At 39.9% G+C, this 20725-nt stretch overlaps 1 protein-coding gene and 1 pseudogene across 1 annotated transcript in view; both read left to right on the forward strand.

Moving 5' to 3' along the window:
• CDK6 (cyclin dependent kinase 6) overlaps positions 1 to 20725 on the forward strand; it is a 251021-nt gene that overhangs the window by 170005 nt on the left and 60291 nt on the right. Inside the window, exon 4 of the mRNA XM_040472681.1 lies at positions 7902 to 8011. Within this exon, the coding sequence (XP_040328615.1) occupies positions 7902 to 8011 (110 nt within the window). The remainder of the gene's footprint in view (positions 1 to 7901; positions 8012 to 20725) is intronic.
• Positions 9560 to 9697, forward strand: LOC121029027 (uncharacterized; annotated as a pseudogene).

Genomic DNA, 20725 nt, shown 5'->3' on the forward strand with positions numbered 1-20725 from the left:
TTTTTTTTTAACGTTTATTTATTTTTTTGGGACAGAGCATGAACGGGGGAGGGGCAGAGAGAGAGGGAGACACAGAATCGGAAACAGGCTCCAGGCTCTGAGCCATCAGCCCAGAGCCCGACGCCGGGCTCGAACTCACGGACCGCGAGATCGTGACCTGGCTGAAGTCGGACGCTTAACCGACTGCGCCACCCAGGCGCCCCACTTAAACCTTATTTTTAAGGAAATCATTTAACCCCAAAGGATAGCTGAGGTTTTGAGATCTGTAAAACTCTTTTAAGAGTTCACACTGAAATATCTCAAAGTGAATTTAAAATCTTTCCCTCTTGGTTATTTAATTACAACCTGTATGCTCGCCTGTTGATTTATGGATGTTTCCTGTGTTGGATATTGAGGAAGGAGCACAGAGCTAGAAGCAGACGGTCCTGGTGAGAATCCCAGCTCTTCAGCATCTCTGCTCCATGATTCTGGCCAAATGACTTAGGCTCTCTGAAATTCAGTTTTCTTAGCTACCAAATGTGCTTACTAACAGCAGCTGACTGACTTTGTACTTCTGAAATCATCCTCCAGCCCCTTTTTCCTTTCCACGTTCCATCTCCTGCACTGCCATATTTTCATAGCAACTGTTCATTTAAAGCTTGCTGTTCAGGGGCACCTGGGTGGCTCAGTCAGTTAAGTGTCTAACTCTGGATTTGTGCTCAGGTCATGATCTGGCGGTTTGTGAGTTTGAGTCCTGCATCAGGCTCTGCACTGCTTGGGATTCTCTCTCTCCCTCTCGCTCTCTGCCCCCCACCCCAACTCATGCACTCTCTCTCTCTCTCAAAATAAATAAAGTTAAAAAAATTTCTTTTAATTAAATTTTTTTTCAACGTTTTTTTATTTATTTTTGGGACAGAGAGAGACAGAGCATGAACGGGGGAGGGGCAGAGAGAGAGGGAGACACAGAATCGGAAACAGGCTCCAGGCTCTGAGCCATCAGCCCAGAGCCCGACGCGGGGCTCGAACTCATGGACCGCGAGATCGTGACCTGGCTGAAGTCGGACGCTTAACTGACTGCACCACCCAGGCGCCCCAAAATTTCTTTTAATTAAAAAAAAAAAGGCTTGGTGTCCATGTATAGAGTCCTAGCAGACATGCTATATACGTATATGATTATTGTATTACTACGTATAATCTGTTAATAAAAATGAGAAGGAGAGCCGAGGGAGGGTGGTCAGTCAGTTGGGCATCACCTCTTGATTTTGGCTCAGGTCATGATCCCAAGGTCATGAGATCGAGCCCCATGTCAGGCTCCACACTAAGCGTGGAACCTGCTTGAGATTCCCTCTCTCCCTCTGCCCCTCTTCTTCACTTGCTCTCTTTCTCTCTCTCTCTCTCTCCAAAAAAAAAAAAAAATTATTACAATATATTTCACACTCTTCCAAAACTTATTCACTTAACAGTATATCATGGACATCTATCTGTGGTAGCACAAATGAGTGGAAATGAAAACTAGCTCATCTTTTTTGATGTCATGATAACTGAATAATATTCCCCTATTGGACATTTTGTGAGGTAAACATCCTTGTGAATACCTCTTTGTATACTAGACTAATATTTTGGATAAACTCCTGCAGGTAGAACTCTGGTTCAGCAACATGGGCACTATTCCTTTTATAAATACTATCAGATTGTCCTCTAAAAAGGGTGTGCCAATTTACTTTGAAACCGTTTTCCCATACCACAGCCAACCTGGAATGCATTTCCACTAATCAGGCAAAAATAATACCCCTTTATTGTGATGGCTTTCTTTATTCCTTCCTTATTTTTTTTTAATGAAATTAAGTAATCTTTGATAGTGTGTTTTTTCTTGTGAATTGTCTTTTTATATTCTTTATCCATTTTTCTGTTGTATTGTTTATTTATGTAATTTGTTTTAGATGTTTTAATCCAGGTTGTTATTTGCCTTTTGCCTTTATTTTATACTGTTTGACAACGAGAATTTCAGCTTGAAATAGCTGGATATGTGAATCTTCATCTCAAGGTTCTATATTTCTCTTCATGCTGAAAAAGTCCTCCATATCCTAAGGTCCTCTTCTGTTTTATTTCTTTTTTTTTTTTAAGTTTATTTGCTCTGAGAGAGAGAGAACATACGCAAGCAGGGGAGGGACAGAGAGAGGGTGAGAGAGAATCCCAAGCAGGCTCTGCACTGACAGTGTGGATCCTGATGTGGGGCTCAAACTCAACAAACCACGAGATCACGACTTGAGCTGAGATCGAGAGTCAGATGCTTAACCAACTGAGCCACCCATGCACCCCTCTCTTCTGTTTTCTTCTAATACATTTTTCTAGCTCTACTTTTTAGGTGTTCTATGTATGTACCATTTCTCCTTATACATGGTGTAAAGTAGGGATCAAGCTTACTTTCTTCCAAATGGATGGCCAGTTGTCTTGATTTCAAATGTTGAAGTATATTTTCTAACTAAGATGAAATTCAGCACCTCTAATAAGAGTGTTAAACTCCATAAATAGATCAGTCTCTTTCTGGACTTCATTCTTTTTTTTAACCTGTTAGCACCCACTGTTTTCATTTCCATACCTTAGAATATATTTACAAATTCTCCTCACCCTTATTTCTCAAAACTAGTTTTAGCTCTTTTTTAAGCATTATTCTGCCAGAGGCCCTGTATTGTCAAAGTTAAATTCCTCCCACAAATCATTACATTGCCTTAAACTTCAATGTTAATATAGGAATGACAATTTTTTTTATAGTATGACTTTTTCCCATCCTAGTCATGGTCTGTCTCATCATTTATTTAGTTTTTAAGTTCTTCAACAATAGTATATCATTTTATTTATATAGATTTTTCTTTTTTTTTTAATCAGTGTTTTTTTGTTACTATTGTGAATAGGATACTTTTTACATTATATTTTGTAACTGACTTATTAAGATTTATGTATTTATATCTTATGTCTACCATCAGCTAAATTATTATTATCCTAATAATATTTTTGTTGTCATAAATTTTATTTACCAGAATATAAGGCCAATGTGTATAGGGCAGAATCCCTTAGAAATACAAGGAGATTCTGGGGGAAAAAAACCAAAAACTCAATTCTCTTCCAGAGTTTGACAAAGTCTAGAAAAATATAAGGATCTGTATGAGACAAAGTCTTATTAATAAAGAACCTCAGACTTAAGAGAATTGCTCTTCTGATACCCTATGTTACAAAATCCAGGTATGCACATAGTCCTTCAAAAAGCAATAATAAATTCTTTCAAGTAAAAATTGTACAGGTTACATTCTCTGACCATGGATTTGTAAACCTGAGATTCCAACAATTAAAAAATAACCATAGGGGCACCCAGTAGGTTGAGAGTCTGACTTCAACTGAGATCACAGCGGTTCTTGAGTTCGAGCCCCATGGGCTCTGCACTGACAGCCCCTGCTTCAGATCTTCTGTCTTTCTCTCTCTCTGCCCCTTCCCCACTCACTCAAGCATGTGTACTCTCTCTCAAAAATAAGCATTTTTTAAAAAGAGAAATAAATAACTTGACCATATGGAAATTTTAAAACATTTTTTTGAGTTTATTTATTTATTTTGAGAGAGACAGAGAGAGTAAGCAGGTGAGGGGCAGAGATAGAAGGAGAGAGGAGGGATCTCAAGCAGGCTTCTCACCGGCAGCACAGAGTCTTACTCGGACTCAAACTCATGAAACTGAGATCATGATCTGAGCCAAAACGAAGAGTTGGACACTTAACCAACTGAGCCACCCAGGCGCCCCTAAAACACTTTTTTACATAATGTATTCTTCAAAGTAGTTTATTCTTGGATTAAAGAGAAAATTAAAGTTAAATTATATATTATTTAAAGAACGAAAATGAGAAAAGTCCACTTAAAAATATATAAGTAAATTTTCTATCATTATTTAGAATTGAAAATAAGTCAAGTTTCGACATAGACAGATAAAGGCAAACAAAGAAACTAGGATGGGGAAATTTATAAAGATAAAAGTGGAAGTCAATAAAGTATAAAATAAAACAGTTATTCCCCCAAAAGGGAAATAAAGCTCTATGTCAGTTGTTTTTAATAAATAATACAACTTAAGCTCCTGGAAAACTTGATATGAAGAAAAAACAAAATTACACAACATTAAGAAAGAAAATTCGATTTTCTCTTTCTCAGAAAACCGAGGAAACAAATGACATTACAATAATTATAAGAAATACTATGTACAGATTGAAGCCAATACATTTTAAAATCCAGATTAAGGGTTTTCATGGGGAAATCCTTTATCATTACCAAAATTGACTCAAAAAGAGACTGAAATCTAAACAGACTTAAGAAGAAATTCAAAAGATTGTTAAATATGTAACTGCTAACAAAGATCCTGACCCAGATGGTTTTATGAGTGAGTCCTTTTAAGAGACTGATCATTCTGATGTTGCTTATAATATTCCAGAATACAGAGGATAGAAACTTTGCACATTTCTAATATCAAAACATGAAAAATTAACCCCAAACTGTAGATCAGTCTCACTTATGAATATAAGTTAATATTCTAAATAAATATTAAGAGATAGAATCTAAGGGTCTATGAAAAGAATAATATATCATGATTGGGAGTGATTTACTCCAAAAAGGCAAGGATGGTACAATATTAGGATATCTGTTAGTGTGATTAATATACCACTCATAGAATGAAGGAGAATGATCACGTGGTCATTATTAATAGACATTTAAAGATATTTCATAAAAATTCATTATCCATTTTGAGTGGTAACTAATTTTTAAAAGGAATAGAAAGGAACTTTCTAAACATATCAGTATAGTTATTTTAACTGTCTACACATTGATTTGATGATCACGATAGGTACACTAATTAAAGTACTACAAGTGAAAACAGTCCTACTAAAGAGTTTTGGGATGGGTAATCAGTCAGAAATCAGAGCCTCTTTAGAACAGCTTAAAATAATGCAATATTCAGATTAAAATTTTCATTCCATATGATGCTAGACTTTATTTCAAATGGAAGTGAGAAGGTAGGTGTGTGCCTGTACACTATGTTTATAAACCACTAGCGGAAGAAACTTTATGGGCCATTTACACCCACACTTTTGTTTGCAGTGTATCAGAGAAGCAGGGAAATATTGATAAAGCAGACATAATTTATGCAAGTAAAAACTAGAGCCCAGAATTGGATGCTCTTCTTAGCAAATGGAGTAAGTGCCTTCTTTCTCAGGAATGACTGGTGATTGAATTTTGCCCGATTATCTTCCAGCAATGATTGCCTTAAATCATTAATTAGGTATTTGTTAAACCCCAGTTGTTATGCGAGCAGTATTATGATGGGTATTTACAGATGTAACTATGGATAAAATCGGGTCCATGCCCTCTGAAACAAACCGTATTATGAACTATGTTACAAGGTGTGATTTTCAGGTGGCACTGGGTTCAGGGAGGTGATGGCATCAGAGGCAGGCTTTGTAAGATAAATAGAATTTCCACATGTGGAGAGAAGAAATGCTTCCCAGACCAGAACAGTATCAACTAAAGCATGGAGGCAGGAGCTGGAGGAAATGTCTATATAATTCAGTGGTGCTCAGACCTAGCCAAGGATCAGTATTACCTGAAGAACTTTGTTAAAAAAAAAAAAGAGAGAGAGAGAGAGAGAAGAACTCCAAGGACCCCACCATGGAGACCTAATTCAGTGACAGAGAGATAAGGCCCAGACATCTATGTTTTTCTAAAATCCCCATGGATGATTCTGATGCACAGTCAGGGTTGAAACCCAGTGATGTGGTCTAGTATGTGACCAGCCTGTAAGGATTATGGAGATACTATGGGATACACTGCTGGAAAGATAGAGCAGAGCCAATGATAACTGAGTAACACTATATGGTATTGTAGGTTTGTTTGCTTCCTTTTTTTTTAAAGTTTATTAATTTTATTTTGAGAGACAGAGAAAGCACACACATTAGTGGAGAAGAGAGAGAGAGGGAGGTAGAGTATCCCAAGCAGGCTCCACGCTATCAGCACAGACCTCAATGCGGGGCTTGATCTCCTTAACTATGAGATCATGACCTAAGCTAAACTCAAAAGTCAGACACTTAACCAACTGAGCCACCGAGGCACCCCATCTGCTTCCTTTTTTTAATTTCTATTACATCACCACCATCCCTCCATTAGATATCAACCAGATATCCCTTACACAAAATTTGACCTCTTGTGTGAATTCAAAGGAAAACCTGTTAAATGAGAGGAAGAGGAGGAACCGATCAAGAATCTTGTTCCAGTAAGATATGGCTGTATAATCCGCCCCCCCGCCCAAACTTAAAACAACAGTCATTTTATTATCACTTCTAATCCTGTGAGTTGACTGGACTCAGCTAGGCAGTTCTGCTCACTGTGACACTGGCAGGGGTGGGCCACAGTTGTCTGGGGGACCAGTCCAACTGGAATGTCCAAGACGGCTCACTCGCATGGCTTTCAGCCAAGAGCTCAGCTGGGGCTCTACACTGGAACATCTTTGTGGGCTTCTCACTGCGTGGCACCTGGGCTCCAGAGGAAGTGTCTCAAGGGTAAGCATTCAAAAAGGCCCCGACTACCAGGCTTCTGCTGACCTAGTTTTGGTAGCCTCGGATATATTCTGTTAGTTGAGTTGACCAGATCACTGAGGCCAGCTCCTCAATGGAAGGTGAATTTAACTCCATCCCTTGATAGGAGGAGCAGCATGTGCCCACAGGAAAGAAGGAAACAGATGGCTGTCGTGTTTTGGAGAATTGCTACTGCATTCTTCATGCACCAAGTACTATAGCATCAAAGTACATAAAGGAGAATTTTAGGAAGTTTAGATAGATGTCAACAAAAGTACAATTAAACAAAACAATAAGTAAGGATAAAAGGAATCTGAATAATACAAAATGCTTATGTAATAGATTTATGTCTTGAATTCCTTATCTGACGGTAAAGAATATTACTTTATTTCAGGCATTCATAGAATATCTGCTCTCCCCCTGTTTCCAATTCTGTGTCTCCCTCTCTCTCTGCCCCTCCCCCATTCATGCTCTGTCTCTCTCTGTCCCAAAAATAAATAAACGTTGAAAAAAAAATTAAAAAAAAAAAGAATATCTGCTCTCCCCAAAAGAGAAGCACTTGAACCCCTATATACTGTATACAGTATTTATACAGTATAAGGCTGAAGCCTATACATCTGTTTCCTTACCTGCCAGCCTTGCAGAAGTAGTTACAGTTGCGTTTGTTTCACCTGTTACTGTACACTACTCTGTATTAAAGGAGATTCTTCCTATTTGGGAATCCGGTACTCTGGATGGCTTTTTTACACATAGTATAAACAATTCAGTTACACATTCTATCTTAAGTTGTTTTTATTTGTTTTCTGAAAAGAGCGGCATTGAAGGGGGTTTATTTTGATTTTGCACAGTCTCATGATACGAGTAGTTTTGACTTGTCCTGGGTGCTCTTTACACTTCAAGGTCAACATCCAGCAACCACTGGACTCATCTTCTGATTTCCCAATACTGCTGACCTAGGAATTGAGCTAGAATCATTGCCTACACTTATTTTCCATGTATTGTTTTTTTAAGCCCCTTAACAAAAAGAACAATTTTGATATTCGTGTTTTTTTAAGTCTTTGCTTTGCTTTCTGAAATTCAGTTATTTTACCATCCTAGTAAGAAACACCCAAGTCTGAGGTGGGAACCCAGGTTGTGGGGATGATGTCATTTCCTGACCTGTCAGTAATGAGTCCTAGTTGTTTATTGCTTCTATCTCAGCGTCCCCATATGATGGCTAAGAGCTCTTTCTGAACTGGATCTTGGCATTAAACCAGCCAGGATGAGAAGTTTAAGCAACCAGCCATCTTCCTCAGTAACGCTCAGATCTGTTTGCCATTGCAGGTCGTCACGCTGTGGTACAGAGCTCCAGAAGTCTTGCTTCAGTCCAGCTACGCCACCCCCGTGGACCTCTGGAGTGTTGGCTGCATATTTGCAGAAATGTTTCGTAGAAAGTAAGAGATGCCTTTTGTTTCACTCTGTCTTCCTTAGAAAGAGGCTTTTTGGTCTTCAGTAATTTAAGTGACAGCATAGCATTTCTGTTGCAAGTAAGCTCATGCTAGGTCCAGATCCACCTGCTTCGTGTACCATGTCAAAGCCTGTCTTGGAGATGCTGTCTCTACGGTGTACTTACGGTGTAAGTCCTTACGGTGTAAGTCCTTACGGTGTACTTTTGTATGACTCTAGCTCAGAAACTCTGTTTGGAAAGTAACATGCCACTGTTCTTCTGACTTATTTTTGTTGATGATGATAGGACGTAAAAATATCCTCACGGTGGACTTTGTACACAGGAGAAGGACCAAGGCTGTTAAATGTATGGAAATTTTGATGGTGAGAATAGTTGCTTAAACAGAATGTTCAGATTGAAAAGGAATAGGCAAAGAAGATGTCAGCACTGCTTCAGAATACTGAAAATGCTGTCAGATGGAGGAGAGATTAGACATACCCAGGCACCACAGAGAGCAAAACAAGGACCAAAGATACAGAAATTACAGAAATAAAGACTTTTGCACAGAAGTGGGAAAATCTAATGTTAGGCAGTCCTCTGAGGAGACGATCGGGGTCACTGAAAGTGGTGTATCCTCACTGGGTATTCAAGAAGAAACTGGACCACCACACATTGGAAGTGTTTGCAGTGGCATTCTTGGAGTGGGTGGATGGGCTAGATGACCTCCAGAGCCCTCTGATCCTGAGAGTCTATGATTCATTTGATTTTCAGGTCACAACAAGTAGCCAAACAATACAACAAAGATTTGCTGGGAAAATAATCCATTCCCAGTCACGAAATTCAGCAAATCAAAATTAAGCAGAGAACCTAATCATAATCTAATGACTCCTTGTTTTTCTATTTTCATTTCCCTATGTCCCTGGGAAACCTGAGTTGGGAAACTGAGTATATTCCCGTTGCGCATGTTATGTTCAGAGTGTTGGCTACATGATAGCTCACAAGGAAGAGAAGTGCTTGACTGTTCTTCTGTTTTAACCAAATGAAGTTTTAGTGCATGTAATAAATTTGGGGACCTATTTTTAGAATTCAGCATTTTTGTATATTGCTCACAGGAAGGGATCATGCCAAAGAAATCAAAGTACATAGATGTTTGATGCAGGCCTACTCTATGCCAAGTACAGGACCAAACTTCTTCCCTTCTGTTACCTTTTTATGCTTCCTTATCAAAGATAACTGAGAGGCACCTGGGTGGCTCAGTGCGTTAAGCGGCTGACTCTTGATTTTGGCTCAGGTCATGATCTCTTGGTTCGTGAGACGAGCCCCACCTTGGGCTTTACCCTGACAGCCCAGAGCCTGCTTGGGATTCTCTCTCTCTGGCCCTCTCCTGAGCACATGCTCTCTAAATAAATAAACTAATTAATTAAAAAAAGATAATTGAGATGCAGTGATAAATTCATTTGTCTAACATCAAGCAGCTAAAAAGTAGCAAGGGTATTATTCCAGATGAAGTCTTGTGAGTTTTAATCCAATGTTGGTTTTCTACCAAGGAAGGAAGATCGCTTCTCGGCCTTTTGGCTAAGATCAAGTGTAGTACCAAGGAAGGAAGAAAATAAGTAATATTGAATTCAGCTGCAATGTTTACCAAACAAGCTAAATAAGTGGTTTGGAAGTGTAGTCCTTGGACCTACGGCATCAGCATCACTAAGGACCTTGGTAGAAATGCAAATTCCCAGCTCCCCCCATCCCTACCCCAGCCCAATGGATCAGAGGCTCTTGGGCTGGGGCTCAGCAACTTGTGTTTTCACCAGCCCTCCTGGCTAGTCTAATTCACCCTCCAGGGTAAGGACCACGGGGTTGGATGACAAGATCACCAGGGATGAGCAATGTAGATGTGCAATTCCCAGACCTCTCCCTTAGAGATTCTGATTCATTACTAGGCTGGGGCCAGGCATTCTTGTTTTTAAAAGTACCTCATGTAATTCTTTTCATCAGACAAGTGTAGAAAACATTGGGTTAAAGCATTATGGTCAGAACAGGAAATAATTTACTGTCAGTATGGCAAGGTGGGAGACAAGCAGGCATTCTAGTTCATCCCATAAATAACTTCGTTCACCTAGGAGCTGATTAGAGAAATGTCCGTTAAAATTACATTGATATGTCCGGAATTGTCTTCAGATATAAAGATTGATCCTGCTTTTGTAATAAGGGGGAGAGTGATCAGTTTTGCGGGTTTTGTTTTGGAGGGACTGTTTGTTTTTAAATAGGCTTCATGCAGGGTTTTTGTTTTGGGGGGACTGTTTGTTTGGGACTTCATGCCCAGTGTGGAGCCCAGTATTGGACTTGAACTCACAACCCTGAGATCAAGACCTGACCTGAGATCAAGAGTTGGATGCTTAGGGGCACCTGGGTGGCTCAGGTGGTTAAGGGTCCGACTTTGGCTCAGGTCATGATTTCTCCGTTCCTGAGTCGAGCCCTGTGCCAGGGTCTGTGCTGACAGCTCAGAGCCTGCAGCCTGCTTTGGATTCTGTGTCTCCCTCTCTCTCTGCCCCTACCCCGCTCACGCTCTGTCTCTCTCTCAAAAGTGAATAAAGATTTAAAAACAAAACAAACAAAAACAGAAAACAAAAAACGAGTTGGACACTTAACCAACTGAGCAGGCTAGGCACCCCTGATCGTTTTTTTTTCAATAGTACAAGACTTGAATACCAGCCACTATTGATGATAAAACCATTATTTTTCTGAAAGATGTTAAAAGAAAGATAAAATTTAAGATATGTAGTGTTAAGCATTCACTAGTAAGGAATTTGCTGTATTCCTAAGCTAGTTGCTACCTATGCAACAGTTGTAACCTGAATTTTCATTTTATAGCATTAAAGCATTTTCCCACTGAAGTGGTGACATAATTGCTAATCTGGTTCCCAGTCTAGCTTGCAGAATCCTATATAACCTGGGATATATATGAAACATTATTTCTACTAATTCATCAAAACCTGTTTTCCATTTATAACATTTTTTTCTACGGAAAAACTCATTCTGTCTTCCAATCCAACATGACAGGGATACCCGTCTCTTCACCCCAGCATGGAGTCTGGGAAGGGGGACTCAATGTTGGAGGCTGAGGGAAACGCTGCTTTCATGATGGCAGCAACAGTCTGCTTCAGTTTACTAGGAAAGTGAGATGATGAGTAGAGACCCGTTGGCTTTTTAGATGTGCACAAAAGAAAGTACTCTGTCTCTTGGAGCCTTGCATAGAGGTAGTAAATTGAGATTTAACTGCCTGAAGGAGGAAGCAATATCAGAATCCAAGCCCATGTGGACGAAGGAGAATGAATCCAGGCTTAGTACACACCATTCACAGGGTGGGTGCCCTGTCTCCTAAGTAGTTCCTGCTTTGGCTTTGACCTTGAATATGGCCGTAGGATCTGACCTTTGTTCCTCCTCTGTTCTTGTTTGGTATTTCCTATGATAATACCAAGATAATCTGATTGTGCCCGCTTCTTACTTATGTCAGATGAGTTCTGTGGTCCAGTCCCCAGCTGGTCCTGATTCTGTCTTGATTCCTGAGTCCATCTTGACACACCTATTGCAGTGTCCAGCTGAGAATTTACAAGCCATAGATTCTGAAAGTAGACCCCCTCATTACCTTAGGCTAACTCTAAATCAGAGAATCCTGGCATGTGTCCACTCTGGGTTCCTACTTGTTATTATGGCAGTATTTCCCAAATTTTGTCATCTTTTTTAACACTTCCATGATTTTTGCCATATCCTCGGAACAACTATACTTACTTAATTTTTTAACCTAAACGATTTACCTTTTTTTTTAATTGGAGTATAATTGACATACAATATTATGTTAGTTTCAGGTGTACAACATAGTGATTCAACATTCGTATACATTACAAATCAATCGCCGCATTAAATCTAGATCCTTTCTGTCACCATACGAAGTTGTTATGTATTATTAACTCCAGGCATACCTCATTTTATTGTGCTTTGCAGATGCTTTTCTTTTTTTTTTTTTTAACAAATTAAGGTTTGTGTCCTGCCCCAAACAAGTCTGTCAGCACCATTTTTCCAACAGCATTTGCTTACTTCATGTCTCTGTGTTTCATTTTGGTAATTCTTATAATATTTCAAGCATTTTAATTATTACCATATTTGTTATGATGATCTGTGATTAGGACTCACTGAAAATTCAGATGATGATTAACATTTATTAGCAATAAAGTATTTTTAATTAATGTATATTCATTGTGTTTTTAGACATAATCCTATTGCATACTTAATAGACAAGAGGGTAATGTTAAACATAACTTTTTTATGCACTGGGAAACCAAAAAATTCATTTGGTTCACTTTACTAATATTTTATTATGGTGGTCCGGAACTAAAGCCATGGTATCTCCAAGATTTGCCTATATTGCATTCATTTCTCCTCTCTTTATTATTATCTTTCTTCTACTAACTTTAGGTTTGTTCTTCTATTCCTTTAGGTGTAAAGTTAAATTGCTTATTTGAGATTTTTCCTGTTTCTTGAGGTAGACCTGTATCACTGTAAAATTCGGTCTTGGAACTGCTTTTGCTGTGTCTCATAGATTTTGGACTGTTGTCTTTACATTTCATTTGATTTCCTCTTTGATTTTTTCATTGACCCTAAACAACCTAAGTTGTTTAGTAATATGTTGTTTAGTCTCCATATGTTTGTGGTTTTTCTAGTTTTCTTCTTGTAACTGATTTTTAGTTTCATACCATTGTGCTTTGAAAGATGCCATATATGATTTTAATCCTTAAATTTATTAAGATTTGGTTTATGTCTTAACATGTGATCTATCCTGGATAATGTTCCATGTACACTTGAAAAGAATGTAAATTCTGTTGCTTTTGGATGTTATGTTCTGTAAATATCTGTTCAGTTCATCTGCTGTAAGATGTCATTTAGGCTAATGTTTCCTTATTGATTTTCTGTCTAAATGATCTATCCATTGGTGTAAAGTGAAGTGTTAAAGTAGTCCCCTGCTTTTACTGTGTAACTGTCAGTTTCTCCCTTTATATTTGCTAATATTTGCTTTATATGTTTAGGTGCCCCATGTTGGGTGTGTACATATATGTGTTATATCTTCTTATTGGACTGATCCCTTTATGATTATATAATGTTTTTCTTTGTCTCTTGTTACAGTCTTTGTTTTAAAGCCTGTTTTTTTTCTGATACGAATATTGCTACTTTAGCTTTCTTTTCATTCCAATTTGCCTGGAATATCTTTTTACATCCCTTCATTTTCAGTCTGTGTGTCTTTAGATCTGAAATGAGTCTCTTATAGTCGACATATAGATAGGTCTTGTTTTTTTGTTTTTTTGTTTTTTTAATCCATTCAGCCACTCTGCCTTTCTATTGGAGCATTTAGTCCATTTACTTTTAGAGTATTTATTGATGGATATGTACTTATTGCCGTTTTATTGATTGTTTTCAGGTTCTTTTTATAGTTCTCTGTTCCTTCTAATTTTTTTCTCTTCCCTTGTGACTTGGTGACTCTCCTCAGTGTTATGTTTTATATTTCTTTCTCTTTATTTTTGCATGTCTGTCAGAGGTATTTGGTTTGTGGTTACCATGAGGTTCATATATAATATTCTATATATACATATAGCAGTCTATTTTAGGTGGATTGTTTCCTATTTTCACACACATGCTAAAACCACTACATTTCTACTCCCTTCCATCCATGTTTTATATTTTTGACACTATATTATATACTATTTTGTGTATTCCTTGACTGATTATCATAGGTCTAGATGATTTTACTATTTTTGCCTTTTAACCTTCATACTAGCTATGTGGTAGATAATCTACTACCTTTACTATAAATTTACCTTTACCGGTGAGATTTTTTTTTCTTTCATAATTTTCTCCTTTCTAGTCATTGCATTTTCTTCTCCATTTAAGAAAAAAAATTTTTAAGTTTATTTTTGAGAGAGGGAGTGCACGCAAATGTGCTCATGCAAATGGGAGGGGCAGAGAAAGAGAGAGAATCCCATCTGGGCTCTGCACAGTCAACACAAAGCCTGAGGTGGGGCTTGATCTCACAAACTGTGAGATCATAACCTCTGCCGAAATCAAGAGTTAGCCACTTAACCAACTGAGCCACCCAGGTGCCCCACCCCCTTTTTTTTATTTTGTAGAGAGTGTGCAAGCAGGGGCGAGAGGCAGAGGGAAAGAGAAAATCTTAAGCAGGCTCCACACTCAGTGCAGAGCCGTCCACTGCAGGGCTGAATCCCACAACCCTGGGATCCTGACCTGAGATGAAATCAAGAGTAGGATGCTCAACCTACTGAGCCACCCAGTCACCCCTCTTTTCCATTTAAAGAAATCTCTTGAAGATTTCTTGTAAGGTTAGTTTGGTGCTGATAAACTCCTTTAGCTTTTGCTTGTCTGCAAAACTCTCTATCTCTCCTATTCTGAATAATTACCATGATAGGTAGAGTATTCCTGGTTATAAATTTTTCCCTTTCAATGCTTTGAATATATCCTGCCAGTCCCTTCTGGCCTGTAAAGTTTCTGCTGAAAAATCAGACGATAGCCTTATGGGGGTTCCCATGTTTGTAACTAGTGGTTTCTCACTGCTTTTAAGAGTCTCTATCTTCAACTGTTGACACTTTAATTATAATGTGTCTTGGTGTGGATCTCTTTGAGTTTATCTTATTTGGGATTCCATGTGATTCCTGGACTTGGATGTCTTTTCTTTCACCAGGTTAGGGAAGTTTTTAGCCATTTTTTTTTTCAAATAGGTTTTCTGTACTTTTCTGTCTCTCTTCTCCTTCTAGGATCCATGAAATATCAAATATTAGTGTCCCAAAGGTCTCTTACACTATCCTCAATTTTTTTTTTCATTCTTTTTTCCTTTTTCCTATTTCAGTTGGGTGATTTCTACTTACATTGTCTTCCAGATCACTGATCCATTCTTCTGGAAACCTCTAACCTGCCGTTGATTCCCTCTAGTGTATTTTTCATTTTAGTTATTGTATTCTTCAGCTCTGATTGGTTCTCTTTTTTTTTTTTAATTTTTAATTTTATTTTGAGAGAGAGAGCGCACATGCAGGGGAGAGGGCCAGAGGGGAGGGGGCGGGAGAGAGAGAGAGAGAGAGAGAGAGAGAGAGAGAGAGAGAGAGAGAATTTCAAGCAGGCTCCACACTCAGCATGGAGCTCAATGTGGGGCTCAATCCCATGACCCTGGGATTGTGTCCTGAGCCAAAATCAAGAGTCAAACACTCAACCAACTGAGGCACCCCTAGTTGGTTCTTTTTTATATTTTCTAGACAATTTACTTTTGTTAGCCTCATCCTGAGTAAAAATATATAAAATCAGATTTGATGAACCATTTATGTGCCTAGTACACACTCAAATAGAAATATAACCATTAAAATTATTGAGAAACATAGTCCATGTTCAACCCCTCAAATCATCTCTCTCACATGTCACCAGTGGTCTATGTCACATGTTGGAAACCTTTTAACAAGCATTTCATTTAATCTACAAGTAACTTACTGTGTGGCTACTATATGCAAGACCCTTTTCTAGAGAGATAAATTAGATTCTAGTGGGGAAGAGAGGCGTTGCGTGCATGATTAGTTAATTAGCCAGAGCCAGGTAAATGCTATGAAGAAGCATAGGGTTCTGTGAATAGGTATAATGAGAAGAGTGTTTCCAGAGAGGGAAAGAGATTTCTTAGTGGAAGGCCAGAAGTCAGGATTAACCTAATTTAGAGGTCACATCCTAGTTGTTTAAATAAAATTATTGAGGAATAATCATTTATGTATGGCTCACCATTCTCCATAAAACCTAAGGAGAAAAATAAGAAACAAAGGGAGGTGACATTTGTCTGTCATGTGACAGACACAGGGCCAGGCCCTTCACACACATTATCTCACTAAACCCACATTCTGAGGACTATTATCCAGTTTCCAGATGACAGGCCAAAGTCTCCTGCAAGGAGAGTAAATAATTGTCCATGGGCACACAGCTCTTAAATGGCAGAGCCAAATTTGAACCCAAGTCTGCCTGACTGTATAACGTTTGATTGTTTTTCACTCTGTCATGTTTCTGCCCTTGCTGTTGTTTCACCTATTAGGTTATATTTTTATCTGGAATGTTTTATGCATTATTACAGTGTAGCAGCAATGACATGCATTTAATACCTTTGATTTCCAGTCTCTCCTGTCTTAGAAAAGTTGGCCAATTCTCTGTGATATTATTAAGAGTTGCCAGAGAGGGACGCCTGTGTAGCTTAATCGTTTAAGTTACCAACTTGATTTTCGGCTCAGGTCATGATCTCATGGTCTTGAGAACGAGCCCTGCGTCGGGCTCCACACTGAGCATGCATGGAGCCCACTTAAGATTCTCTCCCTTTGCCCATCCCCACTTGTACATGCATGCTCTCTCTCTCTCATAAAAAAAAAAAAAAAAATGAGTTGCCAGAGAGTTTTAATACTATCTATCAATATCATCTGGGTTTAATAATTGCCCCAATGACTTACAGCAGCATTTTACAAAATGGCTGAGAGTGAAGTTTTTTTTATCCTCCTTTAGCTCTTTGTCTATGGGTAGTCCATCTGTACTCCACATTGAGTTACCTTCTAATACTAAAAAACAGTGTTAGGAATTTGGTCAGCTAGCCAGGCTGAAGGATGGGACGAGATGGGATAGGATGGATGGATGGATGAGATAGATTGATTTTTAACTTCATAGCAAATTAAATTCACAATTGCTAACTATCCAGGTTATCTTGTGATCCTGATCAGAACTATTGTCTGTGGTTTGAAGGTTATGGGGTTTTCCAGGTTATAGCAAAGTCATAAAAAGAAAATGCACGTTTGAAAAAAAAAAAAAAACTAATTCTAAAACTAGTTCTTTGAATATGGAGATTGTGGTAAGCAGATAGTAATTCTTAGAAGTTCTCAGTTGCCAACTCTACTGATGCCTAGCTAAGAAATGCCAAATGCTATTAGGAAGAATATAATAAATACAGTCACTGTTGGAAGGAAACAAACAAGGCTTCATGGTTATATTATCCCATGTATGGTGGCCTCTCTAGGCTTGTCGTCATTGATTTCTATGAATTAAATACCCAGTAGCTGAGAAACAGACAGTGAAACTGTCTTTTGTGGCTGAGTGGTCTGTGAACAGATGTCTTTAAAATGTCACTGAGTGCCTTGCCAGTTTTCCCATTGGTTACTGTGTTGGTGGTTCCCCATATTTGAATGCTCTCTCCTTAGTGACATCAGTAAAATGCGGTCCTTAATTAAGGGCTGACCTGAATAACAAGGCACCAGAAGGTAAGCTGTAGCCTGTAAGTGGAAACCCATTACCTCAGGTTAGGTCAGAACACATGTGTGGAAACCCAGGCACTTAGCTGGACCTTGAGATTTCTTATCTCTTCTTGGGTGCTTTCCTAGGCCCTTTTATTTATGTATTTATTTTTCTTTAAAGAACCAACCAACCAAGTGGGAAGAACTTTAAAGAAGCCTTTTCTTGAGTAAGGAAATACCCACAATGGTACTTAGGAAAAGAACTGATCTTGGTTGAATAATGCATAAAAGGTAGTTCTAATAACAAAGGAGCACCATTAATGTAATCAGTGTTGATTTCTCTTATTCTTAATATGTGTTTTACTTTAATATGAATTTGAAAAATGCATTTGTTTTCACGATCTATATCGAGATGCTGCCTTAAGCCGTGGCCTTTCCCTGTTGGGACAGCTCTGCGGCACTTGGGCATCCCAACCCACAGCCACTTGAGTCTGGCACCCTGGGTCTGCCTGTTCTGTGGTCTTCTCTGCAAACTAGATTTTATCTTTATAGTATTCTTCTGCCATTCTGCCCTTCCCTCCAACTGCCCGAGTCATTGCTTCCCTTTTACTGACAATTACTGCTCTGTGACTTCTCCCCATGGTCTCATCCCTGTTCTTTTTTATTTTTTAAGCTTATTTATTTATTTTGAGAGAGAGAGAGAGAGAGCAGGAGGGGCAGAGAGAGAGGGAAAGAGAGAGAATCCCAAGCAGGCTCCACACTGTCATTGCAGAGCCCCATATGGGGCTTGAACTCATGAACCGCGAGACCATGACCTGAGCTGAGATCGAGTCGGATACTTAACCGACTGAGCCACCCAGGTGTCCCTGGTCTCATCCCTGTTCTGAGCAGCTGCTTCCCCCTTCTCTGACTCTCGCAACTTCTACTCATCCTTTCTACTCTGTCCCTTGGAATCCCTGTTCTGAGCCACAGGTTGCCCCACTTCGCTGAACTTTCCTCACAGTCTCCTTCTCCAGGGCATTTTCTGTCCATGCTCTCTTCCCTCAGAATAGAACTGGAATGTTCTTGGGCATCTGCTCCTGAGGGCAATATTCTGCCATTATTCTCTCATCTCCTTTTTGCCATCCTCTCCTCCTCCCTCTCCCCCATCTTAATTACATCACCTGTCACATACAGGACCAGTGATTTTGTTTTGGTTTTTTTTAAGCATAAAGCTTTTTTGAAGCATAGTAGCTTTTTCAGAGCTACGCTGAGGTAAGAACTGTTACCAATGGAAGTGCTTTGAATGTAGAAGGAAACAGCAGGTTGAGGGTCCTGACTGACTTTGCTCACATCACTCAGCTTACCCTGGCTCCCTGTCCCCCAGCCTGTACTTAAGCATTCAGGACCTTCTGATGTACTTGTGTCCTTTGCTCACTCCTCATGGGCACTGCACCTTAGGCGTCATCATCCAAGTGATGTGACGCCTCATCCATTTAAAATAAAGCCCGGCTTACAGACAGAATCAAGGGCAGCTAGAGCACACAAGCTTTCCAACCCTTGCCATCTGAGCTTTTGGTGGCCACATCTCCTGTCCTCTGGATCCATAGTCTCAGACCTGGTCCCATGCACAATTTCTTACCCTCCGAACCCCTCTAGTCTTTAAACCCAGTCCGTTCCCATAGTCCCAACCCAACATTCAGCCATGTCTCCACTTCACTGAGATGAGTGAGGCTATCCAAAGTGAGCTCCTCTGTGCCCCTTCTTTCAACCCAAAAAATCTCTCCTTATCCTCGCCCTCTCTCCTTCTTCTCTCCCGTTTGCAAGAAGGTTGCATTCTTCTTCCTTATAAGACAAGCCCTTCAACTTATGTTCTTGATCCTACCCTGCTTCTGGACTCTCCCACCATCCATCATCCCTTCTGATTTTCTGCTCCAGAGTCTCCCTGTCTACTAGCTCTCATGGCTCCATCCTAGAAAAGACCTCACTCCCCTTTTCTGTGCCCTCAGTCTTTCTCCTTCCTTTCATGGCCAAACTTCTAAAAAGAACAGAGTCTCTACATTGCAGCCTCCACCTCTTTACCATTTGCTCTTCCCTAAATCCTTCCAGTGATAAAAATAACAGATAATATTTATTAGGAACTTGCTATGAGCTAAACACTATACCAAGGGCCTTAAAATATATGATTTCTTACATCTCAGAGTAACTTCATGGGATACTGTTGTCCCCCACTTTACAGGTAAGAAAACTGAGGCCTGAGAAGATAAAGTAGTACAGAATCCCACAGCTAATAAATGCTGAGGAGATGCTCTGAAGCCAGGCTTATCTGACTGCACAATCCTCCTAGCGATGCATCCGCTGCCTTCTGAGTTGATACGAACCATCTCTCCATCCTCATCTTGCTTGGTGTCTTCAGCATCTGAATCCCATGACCGCTTGTCCCATTAACCCTCCCTGTCCTTGCTGTTGGTGAAGAGCACACTACAGGGTACCTCTGCCTTTGTCTCCTTTACCGGCTCTTCTTCATCTTTCTCTTCCAAACCTAGATGTTCCCAAAGACTTTCTGTCTAGATAAGATGCAGATGGGCTCCAGAGCCACGTTCCTGTTCCCTGATGGACTGTCTGTCTGCCAACCATCTCACAGACACCTTGCCTTCACCAGACCCCCGCACCAGCAATTCCTCTTGCCATCACTTTTCCTGTTAATGGAACCAACATCCTCACAGTTACCCAGCTGGGTCCTCAAAGTCACTTTGGGATCCTCCTCATCCTTCTCATATTTCCAAGCCCTGTGGTTCCCGTCTCCACAGGGTCGATCAGATCTTGCCTCTTTGTATCATGACTTCTGTCACCTCAGTTTGGGCCTTGACAGTCAGCCTAAAGCACTAACCTGCCAGCCTGCTTTCCTGTCTCCTGCCTGTTCATGGATTCAGGATAAATCGGTCTTTCCATTGTCACCCCTTTACAAAAACCTGTTAAAACTGGTGTAGGATCTTTGGCTCTCAAGACCTTCTAAAGAAGCCCCCAACTTTATTCTGGCCTCAGCACATATTCCTGTCCAAGATGTAACTTACAGGTTAGTGAAAGCAACCTACCTTTTGACCCTAAAATACACATCATGATTTTCCTCCTTAGAACCCATGTGATTCTCTTGACCTGGGTGCTCACCTGCCCCCTTTCATTTTCCAGAGCTAAACCTAGAGACTACCTCTTCAGAAGGAGACCTGCCGCACTCCCCCCACCTCCATGACTCCTCAGCACCCTGTGTGCACCTGTCTCATGGCACTTTTCTCAGCCACTTTCTTCCTGCACACGTACGTCGTCCACCACAGCTACAGTAATGATGTGATGCAGAGCCGTATTCTTTCTTAGGAACCAGACACTTAGCCCTGTTTTGGCCCTGCCCTGCCAGCTCTGTGACTAAAGGCAAGCCATCAGCCTGGAGT

The sequence above is a fragment of the Herpailurus yagouaroundi genome, unplaced genomic scaffold (assembly GCF_014898765.1).
Source record: "Herpailurus yagouaroundi ecotype Mexico unplaced genomic scaffold, PumYag 100, whole genome shotgun sequence".
Classification (NCBI taxonomy): Eukaryota; Metazoa; Chordata; class Mammalia; order Carnivora; family Felidae; genus Herpailurus; species Herpailurus yagouaroundi.